We start from the raw sequence: 12,391 nt of genomic DNA, 5'->3' as shown, positions 1-12,391 counted from the left end.
AGATAATGAATTATTGGATTAGATTTATCAAGTGAAGTAGGTTTTATGGGTGCGATGAGCCATGGCACAAGAGCCTATTAGGCGGAGAAAGTTGGTTCAGGCATTTCAAGATCTGTTCAAAAAATATAGTTATATTTTCACTGTTTAAAATGTCAAACTCATAAACTTGCTTTAAACCATATATTAAAAAAAAAAAAAAATTCCAATTGAATATTGAACTTGACAACTTTGTATTATATAAATTCCCAAATTAACTTAGACGCTACTCAACCCCAATGACATTAACATTCATAAATAAATAATATGCACTTTTAAGTTATTACTTAAAATAACAAAATCATGTCCTTTTTTAAATTATTTTGTATAAAAAAATTATTAATTTATCATCAAATACTTGCAATTTGATTAGCTAGCTTTTCAGTTATAATTTTTAACTAACTTCTAACAACTAACTACTGCAGATCTAGTCAATTATTAGATTCGTTGAATCAAACAAAATATTAGAGAGCGTTTGATACTTAATACTTTCCAATCAATTAAATTTCTGGTAAAATGTTTCCAAGTAATATGTTTGATAGAAATAACTTTACAAAGAAAATTAATTAACATGTTTGGTGTTACCTGGGAAACATAACAACTAAATTATTTAAAAAATTAATTAATATGTTTGGTTCGTCTAATTTCTCTAAAAAAAAAAAAAAAAAAAAAAAAGAGAAGTGTCAAATACGCCCATGTACTATTGTCATGTGCTCAATTCCCACCATGAACTAAATTAAAGGCTAATTAACCACACTTACCTACTAAATTTGTTCAATTAGCTTTTTTTTTTTTTTTTTTTTTTTTGCAGGTAATTGACTTTTTTTTACAGGTTACCAATTCAATTATTAAAAAAATAATTTAAAAATTATTATAAAAAAAAAAAAAAAAGAATACAACCACCGGTTGTCCTCGCTGTGTAACGTATATTTAATTTTTTAAATAGGGCCAGGCCCGATAGGCCCGCTATTTCGCGGGCCAGCAATTATACTGTGGACCGCAGTCCATAAAGCTTTTTGGACCATGGTCCAAAACGACATGGACTATAGTGTATCTAAGCTGACACTTTCTCACGTATTATTTTTATTATATTATCAAATGAAACTGCAATTGGATTAAAATGAAACTGTAGTTGTGTTGAAATGAAACTGAATAACAATTTCACATATTTGAGTGGATATTGTCCAGCGAAACTATTGTTATATCAAAATGATATTGTAGTTGTGTTGAAATGAAACTGCAGTGCATATTTGATGCATGGACCACAATGCATTGTGGACCGCTGTCCACAGTATAATTTGCCTTCGCGGGCCATCTTTTTTGTGGCTCTAACCTGTCCCACCGCTGGGCGGGGGTGGGCTAGTCCGCGGGCTTCGGCCCACTTTGCCAGCCCTACGTGTGTGTGTGTGTGTGTGTGTGTGTGTGTGTGTGTGTTTGTGTGTGTACACACACACACGTACGGCGTCGTTATGTAATGAATCATATTGCAAATTAGATTACGAAAAACTTTAACTACGTACTTGGATGAATTTTTTTTTTTTTGATGAATAATGTGTAATGGTGGGAGAGACATTTTTTATATTTATAAGAGACTTTTAATCAGACGTCCAAAAACATAAATACGTAATTGAATAAATTCGAGAAAAAGAATCATATCTCCCTTAGGTGGGATTTACTTTCTTTGATATCATATAATGTAATTCCCATTGACCAGAACTTTCCTAAGTCAAATATTACACCAAACATGAGAATAATTTTTTCACATTTTAAATTCCTAGAAAGTTAGAACTTTCCTGACTACCAAATACCTTCTTAATCTACCCATCTTTAATAAACCAATACTGCGTGCAGTGTTTAAACATCGGTATCATATATTGTTAATTTGGAATTCAAATGATAGAATAATCACAGTCAAATTGGTCGGACAATTAGTTTGGTAATTACAAGATTTTAAGTTCAACTCTTAGGGGGGTGTATTTAATCATGACTTTTGTAGAGTTTTAAAGACTTTTAAAATGATAGATTTTAATAAACTTTGATTGACTTTCACAGAGTCGTTCAAAACTTTTTAAAACTTTATAAGGCTTCATGAAAGTCTATATAAAAAACATTCATAGACTTTTATTAACTTTTTATTTTAAAAAGTCTACAAAAGTCATTGAAATTCTAAATTAAATACATCCTTACAAACTTTCAATGATTTTGATTCTTAACATTTACAATTTTGTTACAAAACGTTTATAATACATTATAAAATTCGTCTTATTACGTAGTTTTTCACCCACATCATCATTTTCAACATTATTATTTTTATCCATGGTATGCTGAGACTTATATGCTAATTAATCATATAATATATATTATTAATAAACATCAACAAAAAAAAAAAAAACTATTTCATTAGAAATTCATAACAATATTGATGAACAATAAAATTTATAATAAAAGACTTTCTCAAATAAAATATTTAAAAATATAATTACAAGTTGCATCAAATAAAATAAAAATAAAAATCTAATATTAATAATATATATTATTTGTAATAGCAATTTGAGACTGCAAAAAATAATAAGGTGCTACTATTTGCAACCCCAAATTGTTGTTGCGAACAGTAATTTGTTAATCGTAATAACCTGTTGTTAAAAAAAAAAAGGAATAATATATATTATGAATATAAACATAAAAAGAATAAAAATTAAAATATATAAGTATTTATATGAATATTATGAAATATATATACTCAAATTTGACGATGAAAATTTTGCTTTGTTCATGTATTTAGGGAGAATTAGAGGAAGTTAGGGATAAAAAATTTATAGAAAAGTTTAGGAGAGAGTGAAAAATTGGTAGAGTTTAGGTATGAGGAAAATATAGGATAATGAAGAAAAAAATATTTTTATTGAATTTAGATAGGTCTATAGAGTTTAAATAGGGAGAAAAAATGTTTTGTGGAGTTGATCTCTCAAGGACTAAATTCACCATCAATACGCGTTTCTTGGAATGAGAATATGAGTATTCCGACCGGAACCAGCCCTGAGTTGGCCTCACCGGCGGCGACCAATCGGTCGCTGGAGGACCAGGACCTACTGGAAAGAAGTACGAAGAAGACAAAAAGAAGGCGAGAACTACCAGTCAGCATCGCATCGCAACCAGGCACAGAGACGGTGGCGGAGACTCCAATGGGGGACGAGCTAATGTCGCCGGACAAGTGGACAATGCCGGCTGTGACTCCGAGCAATGCATGGCATAGGAAAGAGGTAACTCCTCAAACTGATCTTGAAATTGTCTCTGATGACGACGAGATGGACGAGGATGGCTTCGTCTCGGAACACCCAATTATCCGGGTAACCAAGGAAGAAAAAGAGAGGTTGCGCCGGCCATGGCGCCGGTCACTCATAATCAAAATCTTGGGTAGAACTGTTAGCTACCCGTATCTTCTTCAACGTTTAAGGAAAATGTGGAGATCGGAGGCCCACTTCGACTTGATTGCTCTCAGCCATGATTATTACATAGCGAAATTTGAATCGCTCAGAGACTATGAATATGCGAAATATGAGGGACCATGGATGATTATGGACCACTATGTGGTAGTTCAGGAATGGCAACCTAACTTCAGTCCACGGAAGAATAAGACCAGAAAAGTTCTGGTGTGGGTGCGATTTCCAGACATACCTATTGAGTACTTCGATGATGAATTCCTCAAGAAAATTGGAAAAACAGTGGGACGACCGGTTAAAATTGATACTGCTACGAGCCTTGCATCTAAGGGGAAGTTCGCAAGGATTTGTCTAGAGATCGATATATCCAAGCCTTTAGAATCGAAATTTGTCCTAAACTTTGAGGAATGGCCTATAGAATATGAAGGAATACACTCAATATGCTTTTCTTGTGGACGGTATGGCCATCGAACGGAGCAGTGCAGCCCGGAGATACAGGCAGAAAATGAACCGGGTGAAGGAAATGCTTTACCTGAGAAAAGGCAAATCAACAACCAAGTACCAAAAGAGAAATATGGTACTTGGATGTTAGTTACCCGAAAAGCGAGAAGATACCCAAAAAGGGACAACACATCAGGAGCAGGAGTACAAAGGGGAAGATATCAGTCTTCGCCCAAGCCTAACCAAGCTGCAGATAATAGTATAGGAGTGCAATCTAGTTTTGCCTCTTTGGATGGACTGGAGGATACTGGAATGGAGCATGATCAAAGAGAGCAAGGAAGGAGCCCGACAGCACAACAGACTGGACCTACACTGCCCAGAATTAGAACCAGACGAAACAAGACACCAGACCAAAATGAACAGAGAGGGGTGGCGAATGAGATGCCAAACAATGGGACACAAAGGGACATACCAAGGCAACCTGTAGCAGCCACTCGTGGAGGATTCAGAGGCCAATCGAGCCAAAGACCGATGCCTAACCGAGCCGCTGCTGAGGACAGCCACACAGTAGTAAGAGGATCAAACAAAGGAAAGAACATAACTACTACCCAGGTCCACCATACTGAGGACCACCCAGAATCTTCATACATGGCTGGACTAGAGAAGGCATACATGGATGATCCACCAGATACTGCCCACACCAACCGAAATGTTGATCTTGACGAACCACCGGATGTGGCCTTGCAGGAGCAAGAGGATTTTATGAATCAGGATGGTGATGTGGCACTAAGCCACATGCGCTCTTGAGCGCTCTTTTGTCCTCTGTTTTTATGATATTTATTGTTTGGAATTGTCAGGGTGCAGCTTCTAGTTCTTTTAAGCGCACCCTTCGTCAGTTTTGTAGGGATTCTAATCCCTCGTTGATATGTCTACTCGAGCCTAAGGTTTCAGGCAATCAAGCCAATAAGCTATGCAATAGCTTTGGCTTTGATGAGTGGATTAGGGTAGAAGCAGTGGGCTTTTCGGGAGGCATTTGGATCCTCTGGAAAAACTATATCAGCATTGAAATAATTAGGACTAATCCTCAATATATTTCTGTTCAGGTGAACGATTGCGAGATGGGTCCTTGGGTGTTATCCTTAGTATATGGAAGCCCTTGCCAAAGTCTTAAAAGGAAGATGTTTGCTGAGCTTTCACATCAGAATCTTGATCCACAACCTTCCTGGTTAGCTGTTGGAGATTTTAACGCAGTGACAGGACATGAGGAAGTGAGCAATCCAGCAAGCTTTTCATCTACCAGATGCAGCGATTTTAATGATTGGATATTTAGGCAAGGCTTAATCGATTTAGGATATGAAGGATCGAAGTACACTTGGAAGAGGGGGACCAATACAGAAACGTTCAAAGGAGCTCGGCTTGATAGAGCTCTAGGAAATTTGGACTGGAAAATTAAATTCCCGGACGCAGCAGTAGTTCATTTACCAATGCTTTGCTCAGATCACTGCCTGTTGCTTGTCAATACCAGGAAAACCCGGACAATACCCGCAAGCAGAAGTTTTAGATTTAATATGGCATGGACTACTCATGCTACCTTTCATGCTTTGGTATATGGAACTTGGAGCACCAATGATGAGTTGAAGCCAAATTTGAAGAGGATGGCAGAAGCACTCAAAGATTGGAATATTAGCACATTCGGCAACATTTTTCATAGGAAAAAGAGACTGCTAGCAAGGCTAAACGGGATTCAGCAATGCATGACAGTCCAACCAAGAAGAGATCTCCTAAAATTAGAAACAAAATTAAGGCATGAATTTGAAGAAACTCTTTACCAAGAAGAGTTGCTATGGTTCCAACGCTCTAAAGAAGAATGGATTGTGTCAGGAGACCGCAATACAAGATTCTATCACGCGGCAACATCAGCAAAAAACAAACACGATAGGATTAAAGTTCTGAAGGATGAAAACGGGCACATACTTACTGATGAAAGTGAAATAAGAGAACACGTTCAAAGATACTTCATGGCCTTATTCTCAAAGGAACCAAATGCCTGCTCACAGCCACTATTGCAAGGGGCTTTCCCGAGACTATCTACCACTGATTGGGCAGAGATTAACAAACCTTTTGGCGCCAACGAAGTTAAGGAAGCATTATTTGAAATGGCCCCATGCAAATCACCAGGGCCAGATGGGTATACAGCAGGATTCTATCAAAAAGCTTGGAGCTTAGTAGGAGATAGCTTGATTAAGTTCACAGAAGAATTTTTTAGAGACGGCAAGCTGTTTCAAGGATGTAATGATACCTTCATATCCCTGATCCCCAAAGTGGGCAACCCGGAATCAATAAAACAGTTTCGACCAATCGGGCTTTGTAACGTCGCATATAAGCTCATAACAAAAATGATGGCAGTAAGGTTAAGAACCATCCTCAGCAAGTTGATCGGCCCATTTCAAGCTAGCTTTGTGCCGGGCAAACAAATCACAGACAATATCCTAGTTTATCAAGAGGCCTTGAACTCAATGAAGACTAAAAAAGGAAAGGTAGGATGGATGGTGATGAAAATAGACCTTGAAAAAGCTTATGATAGACTCTCTTGGAGTACAATCGAAGACACATTGGTAGAGATTGGCTTCAACCAAACATGGACAAGGAATATCATGCATTGCATCTCCTCACCTAGGATGGCAATACTTTGGAACGGGCAGCAAACAGATTGGTTTCACTCGGGAAGGGGAATTAGACAGGGAGACCCTCTATCCCCTCTACTTTTCGTTTTATGCATTGAAAGATTCAGTCACATTATTCTTAACTCCGTTAGACAAGGTAGATGGAAAGGGATAAAAATATCTAGACTTGGCCCTTATGTTTCTCACCTTTTGTTTGCAGACGACATGACCTTATTTGGGGAAGCAACAGTAGAACAAGCAGTTGAAATGAAGAGGTGTATTGATCTATTTTGCATGAGTTCGGGGCAGAGAGTAAACTACCATAAATCGTCAGTGTTTTTCTCCAAAAATACTAATGAAGAGGTGCAAAAAAGAATCGTTGACACCCTCGGCATCCCTAAAGTTACCAACTTAGGAAAGTACCTGGGAGTCCAGTCCATTCATGGGAGGCTCAAACAAGATTCATTTGAAGGTATCATCGATAGAATCCGGTCCAAATTGACTGGTTGGAAAGCAAAATCACTTTCACTTGCAGGAAGACATGTGTTGGCACAGTCAGTCCTATCTACGGTCCCATTTTATGCCATGCAGACCACCCTCTTACCGAATGGAGTGATATCAGCCATAGAAAAATTAATCCGGAGCTTTATATGGGGAGGTGACAGTGATGGCAGAAAAGCTCACCTGGTTAATTGGGATACGGTAACCAAAAGTAAAGCTCATGGTGGGCTGGGAATCAAGAGGTTAGAAAAGATGAATCATTCTTTCATGGCTAAGTTGGGATGGAGAATCCTACAAGGGGAAGATAGCCTATGGATCAGAATTTTTAAGGCAAAATACCATCTTTCTGATGTTGATTGTCGATTGTGGCAAGCTAGGAGTAACATGTCCAATGCGATGAAAGAAATCCTAAAAGCCATCCCAATTCTGGAGAAAGGAATCAAAAGGCATGTGAGAAATGGACGCAACACTCTATTCTGGACACAGGAATGGCTAGAAGAAGCCCCACTACTAGAGCATGCAACCAGAACAATACCATCTTCTGATCAGGATCGACTGGTGGCCAGCTACTGGAAGGCAGATCTAGGTTGGCAGTGGGATGAGCTTACTCAGTTCTTACCGGCGGAAACACTAAACAAACTGGCTCTGTATCTCATTCATGAGGAAGAGGAAAGTAATGACAATGTATGCTGGAAAATGGAAGACTCCGGAGGATTCTCGGTTGCTTCGGCATACGACATTGCCACAGGAATGTTGGAACCAGTGGAAGCTGCAAAATGGAAGTTGAAGGTACCCAACCGTATTCGAACATTTCTTTGGCTTGTTAAGCATGGCAGGATAATGTGCAACAGTAACAGAGCTAGGCGAAGACTAACTGATTGCGACAAGTGTGATTTATGCAACACCAAGACCGAAGACATTGAGCATGTCCTTAGGCGGTGCCCGGCAGCAGAGGAAGTATGGAAATCAATATCCCGACTTGATTATGAAAGAATGAAGGAGGCCCCCTTTCAAGAATGGTTGGAAGATGGCCTATCTGATAAAAGGAAAGGAAGAGAACCAGCAAGTAAAAGCACGCTGTTTTCCACAACCCTCTGGTGGATTTGGAAATGGAGGAACGAAAGAGTATTCAATGGATCATCGAGACCCTTACAGTATAAGATATCATGGATCAAGATGCAAGCCAAGGAGACAACAACAGCCTTTGATAGAGCCTTGGGTCGAGTTACGGCAGATGAGTCCAGCATTTGGAAGATGCTCTCATGGTCAAAACCGAAAGAGGACTTCGTTAAAATAAACATTGATGGCTCGGTGGATCTATTGACAAACAGGGCTTCTTGTGGAGGAATCATCAGAGACAATAGTGGAAGCTGGAAAAAAGGATTCATGTTTAATATGGGAAACTGCACCCCATTTGAAGCGGAATCTTGGGCACTTTTAAAGGGCATTCAGCTTGCCATTCAAATGGGAGTTAAAAAAGCTATGTTTGAATCAGATTCCTCTCTGTTGGTGAACTATATGACGGATTCAAGACAACCAACGACGGCCGCCCACAACATACTGGAAGGGTGCAAGAAGGAATTGCAAAGGTTAGAAGCCTGGGAGGTGACTAATATATCCCGTGAGCAAAACCAAGCAGCAGACAAACTGGCCAAGCTTGCGAGGAATTTTCCCAAAGGTGTCCATATACTAGATGATCCTCCTGTAGCAATAATGGGCATAGTAGAAGATGACATTATGGGATTGCCCTCTTGGCGCCATGTGTGTAATACAGTGTAAACTCTAATTGTTTGTTATGGGGTCTCCCCCCACCAAGATTTAAAAAAAAAAATAAAAAAAAAATAGGGAGAAAAAATAGAGTTTAAATAGACCGAGAAAACATTCAAAGTTGTTAGAAAGAAAATTTGAAATCTTGGGGTTGATGGTTGGATTTCAACTATTTATATTTGAGAAGGAAAAGTCTACAAAAGTCTTAAAATTAAAAAGTCTACAAAAGTTCATAACTTTTTGAATACCACATTACTTTTAAAAACTCTTTAAAAGTCTTAATCGAATACCACACGACTTTTAAAGACTCTTTAAAAATCATGATTGAATACCGCCTGACTTTTAAAGACTCTCTAAAAGTTTGAATTGAATACATCCAAACTTTTAAAGTTCATAAAAGTCTTTAAAACTCTATGAAAGTCGTGATTGAATACACCCCCCTTAGTTATTTGTTGACTTTTTTAATTTGAATTGGTCAATTATAAACAATCTAGGTTAATTTATCCGACCCATTTGATTATTTGCCTGTTAAATTTATAATGTGAATTTCATCTAATGTACATATTTCTGTAATAATTGCGGACTATTTTGTAACAATATCTGTAAAATAATTTTAAAAATGTGGGCAAAATAATTAAAAATTTCTCCTCTTTCAACCCCTTTATATCTCACCTTCCCCAACTAGCACAGCCAAACCTTAACTTACACTCCACCGACGCTTGTAATTTAATTTTGTCAGATTTTGTTTCGTTTTTTTTTTTTTTTTTTTTTTTTTTTTTTTTTTTTTTTCTAATTGTAGTTTGATCTTTTACCCACCAAGTTTTAAGGTTCACAATCTTGTATTCTCCCACTATGTTGGTTACGTTCAATAGAGAAATGTTATATTTTCATGTACGAAAAAGTATTGTAATTTAGATAACTAATAATATAATTATAAGGTTGAGTGTTTAAATCTTATAAAGATCAGATGACATGATTTAAAGAGTTTTTCACTACTGGAAATTATGAAATTTCCGACCACCTGAAAGTGATCTTAAATCAAGTCAAAAGTCTTATTTCGATCACTTTTGGTATCTGGAAAAATCTTTATTGCTATTTCCGATTACTTTTTGCTTTCAACTTGATTTAAGATCACTTTCAGGTGGTCGGAAATTCTATAATTTCCAGCAGTGTTTTGTCAGATTTGTTCTCAAGAGTCAGACCATTATGAGCGCGATTCGATTTGAATTTGCATTAGTCTTACATTGGTGAAGATATCGGGAGTGTTTGGTAAATAGTTGTTAGTTGATTGAGTTAGTGAGTTTGACATTTTGACTAGTTGATAACATTAGCGGATTGTAGAAAAGTGTTTGGTAAATTAACTATTAGCTGATTACATGCAAAATAACTATGACTTTCTCAAAAAACTGATCAAAAAAATTGCTTTGAGCAGCTTTTTTAATTTTGGAATTTTGTAGTAATAAGTTGTTACAATGAACTAATTAATCAAACATTCATATTAAGCAACGTGATTGGCGTGGTGGTTCAGCACCTTGTCCCTTATGCATGAGGTTGGGGGTTTGATCCCACCCAGGTGAATGAAGCAAATCATTTGGCCAGTCTCTTACCACTTAGTGTTAGTGTGTTGATTATTTAACCAAGCCAAATAAGTCAAAATTGACTGAAAAGCTAACTATGTAACCAAACAAGGCCATTATATGCTAAAATAATATATCTTTTTAAACATTAATGATTTTTTACAAAGTAGTATTTATTCAATCTATACTTTCTCAATCTTTTTCAGCCCAAAGAATTAATGCCTCACCACCGAAGTTCGAACTAGTGACCACCCATTTGGAATAGTAACAAAGGTGCCATCAGAGTATAATTCAAAAATAAAAGGTAGTGTATGCATGTATAACTATTTGCACCATTTTTTTTATAAAAAAAAAATGTAAATCTATCTAGCTTGCCACATTTTATTTTTTAAGAATATAATATTTTTACATATGGTATTGTACAATATTTTAAATTAAATATTGGATAAACATCATGTTCCTACAGTTCGGATATGATATTATTTAAAAGAAAAGACCATCCTAGCTTACAGTATGTGGATGTGGATGAATTAAATATAATTTTAATACCAAATTAATGTAATATTTCATTTTAATACTCAATTATAAGATGGACTGATTAGAAGTGACTAGGGAAGATTCTCTAGTTGACTACAAAACATTGCACTTCCTAATAATTGAGCAACATTATTGTACTAAAAGAAAAAAGATTTCTCAAGTATTGTAAATGCAACAAAACAACAATCATATATTCATTTTCCATTCATGAAATATATTGGATTAATTAATTATATTTCGCTCTATCAATTTCAAAATTGATTATACTTGATAGTATAATTTAAAATTTTATCATTTTTAGTCATAGTGGTGAACAAAAAGTGGCGAGCTTTCAAAACTCAAGTACCAATTAAATTCGATTGATTTTAAAATAGATAACTAAAAGTAGAAAAGCGCAATAATTCGAGGCTAGAACTAGACATATTCTAATTTCTTCGATGAGTAGGAATGACAATGAGTCAATGAGACAACGGTTGTAGAGGTATATTCTTTGTCTCCGCCTCCTAAACTGGGCCACTGTACTCCATTTCTCGTTTCTACCAGGAGAAATAATTCTTTTCCATCTCTATTCCACGTGAAAATCAACTGCTAATATATGTAGTATATTTTACACAATGCAAGTACTAATTAATATGGTGTTATATATATATATATATCCACATGTACTAACATCTTAGTTACAAGTACATACTATTGGTCGGAAAACATATCTCTCAGCTACACAAACTTCACAGTTATTAGCTAGCAAATTAAATTGGATTTACAGAGGTTGCTTCATGGCTTTACAAATGATATATAGAAAATAATATATAAATAGCGAGATCAGATCGAGACAGTGTAAGGAAGTTCCAATGAGAAATAAAAAGTTTTTGTTCTTATCTCTGTTAAGAATGAAAATTATTTTGTCGAGTTAGAATTGAGTGTAATTATCATTCTTATTGATAAACTTTAATTTGTTTCTTTAAAAGCATATATATATTTAACGAATTCCAATAACAACTTGTTGGAGAAGCAGTCACAAATCACAACCCTCGTACCCTCGCAGTGTTTTGTCTGATTGTGTAAGAAGGACAAAATAGCTCCAACCACTCTTACTGATCATTTTCAGACTTAATTGGGAACTCAAATAACATTATTATTCTGTACTATATTGGAGTTATAAAAACTGAAATCAATTCATCTTGAAATTAAATTAAATTAAAAAAAAAAAAAAAAAAAACAAGAAGAAATATGAGAGCTTATAGAGCTGAGTGCTAGTACTTTTGCTCCCTCCTCAATCCTCAATCGAGAACGGTTTAAACTATGTTTCATTTGCACGGCATGTGTAGTACATGTTAGTTAATATATAGACAAAACTATTATTTACAATTTTAAACCACTAAAATCTACTTGAACATATTGATGAATTAAAACCATGAAATTAAAACAGTCA

At 36.0% G+C, this 12,391-nt stretch overlaps 1 protein-coding gene across 1 annotated transcript; it reads left to right on the top strand.

Annotated features, from left to right (window-relative positions):
* Nucleotides 1–3,044: 3,044 nt before the first annotated feature.
* LOC109192823 lies at nucleotides 3,045–8,857 on the top strand. Its single transcript, XM_019343525.1, has 2 exons — nucleotides 3,045–4,697; nucleotides 4,772–8,857. The coding sequence occupies exons 1-2, from the start codon at nucleotides 3,045–3,047 to the stop codon at nucleotides 8,855–8,857; spliced, it is 5,739 nt and encodes a 1,912-aa protein (XP_019199070.1).
* Nucleotides 8,858–12,391: the final 3,534 nt, after the last annotated feature.

This window comes from Ipomoea nil, unplaced genomic scaffold (assembly GCF_001879475.1).
Source record: "Ipomoea nil cultivar Tokyo-kokei standard unplaced genomic scaffold, Asagao_1.1 scaffold1834, whole genome shotgun sequence".
Classification (NCBI taxonomy): Eukaryota; Viridiplantae; Streptophyta; class Magnoliopsida; order Solanales; family Convolvulaceae; genus Ipomoea; species Ipomoea nil.
This window is presented reverse-complemented; position numbering and strand designations above follow the sequence as displayed.

Excerpts from the sequence above, each read along its gene's own strand:
- LOC109192823 (XM_019343525.1), top strand. The coding sequence starts at position 3,045 with ATGAGTATTCCGACCGGAACCAGCCCTGAGTTGGCCTCACCGGCGGCG. Across the intron at positions 4,698-4,771 it reads TGAATCAGGATGGTGATGTG|GGTGCAGCTTCTAGTTCTTT; the intron begins GCACTAAGCCAC and ends TGGAATTGTCAG.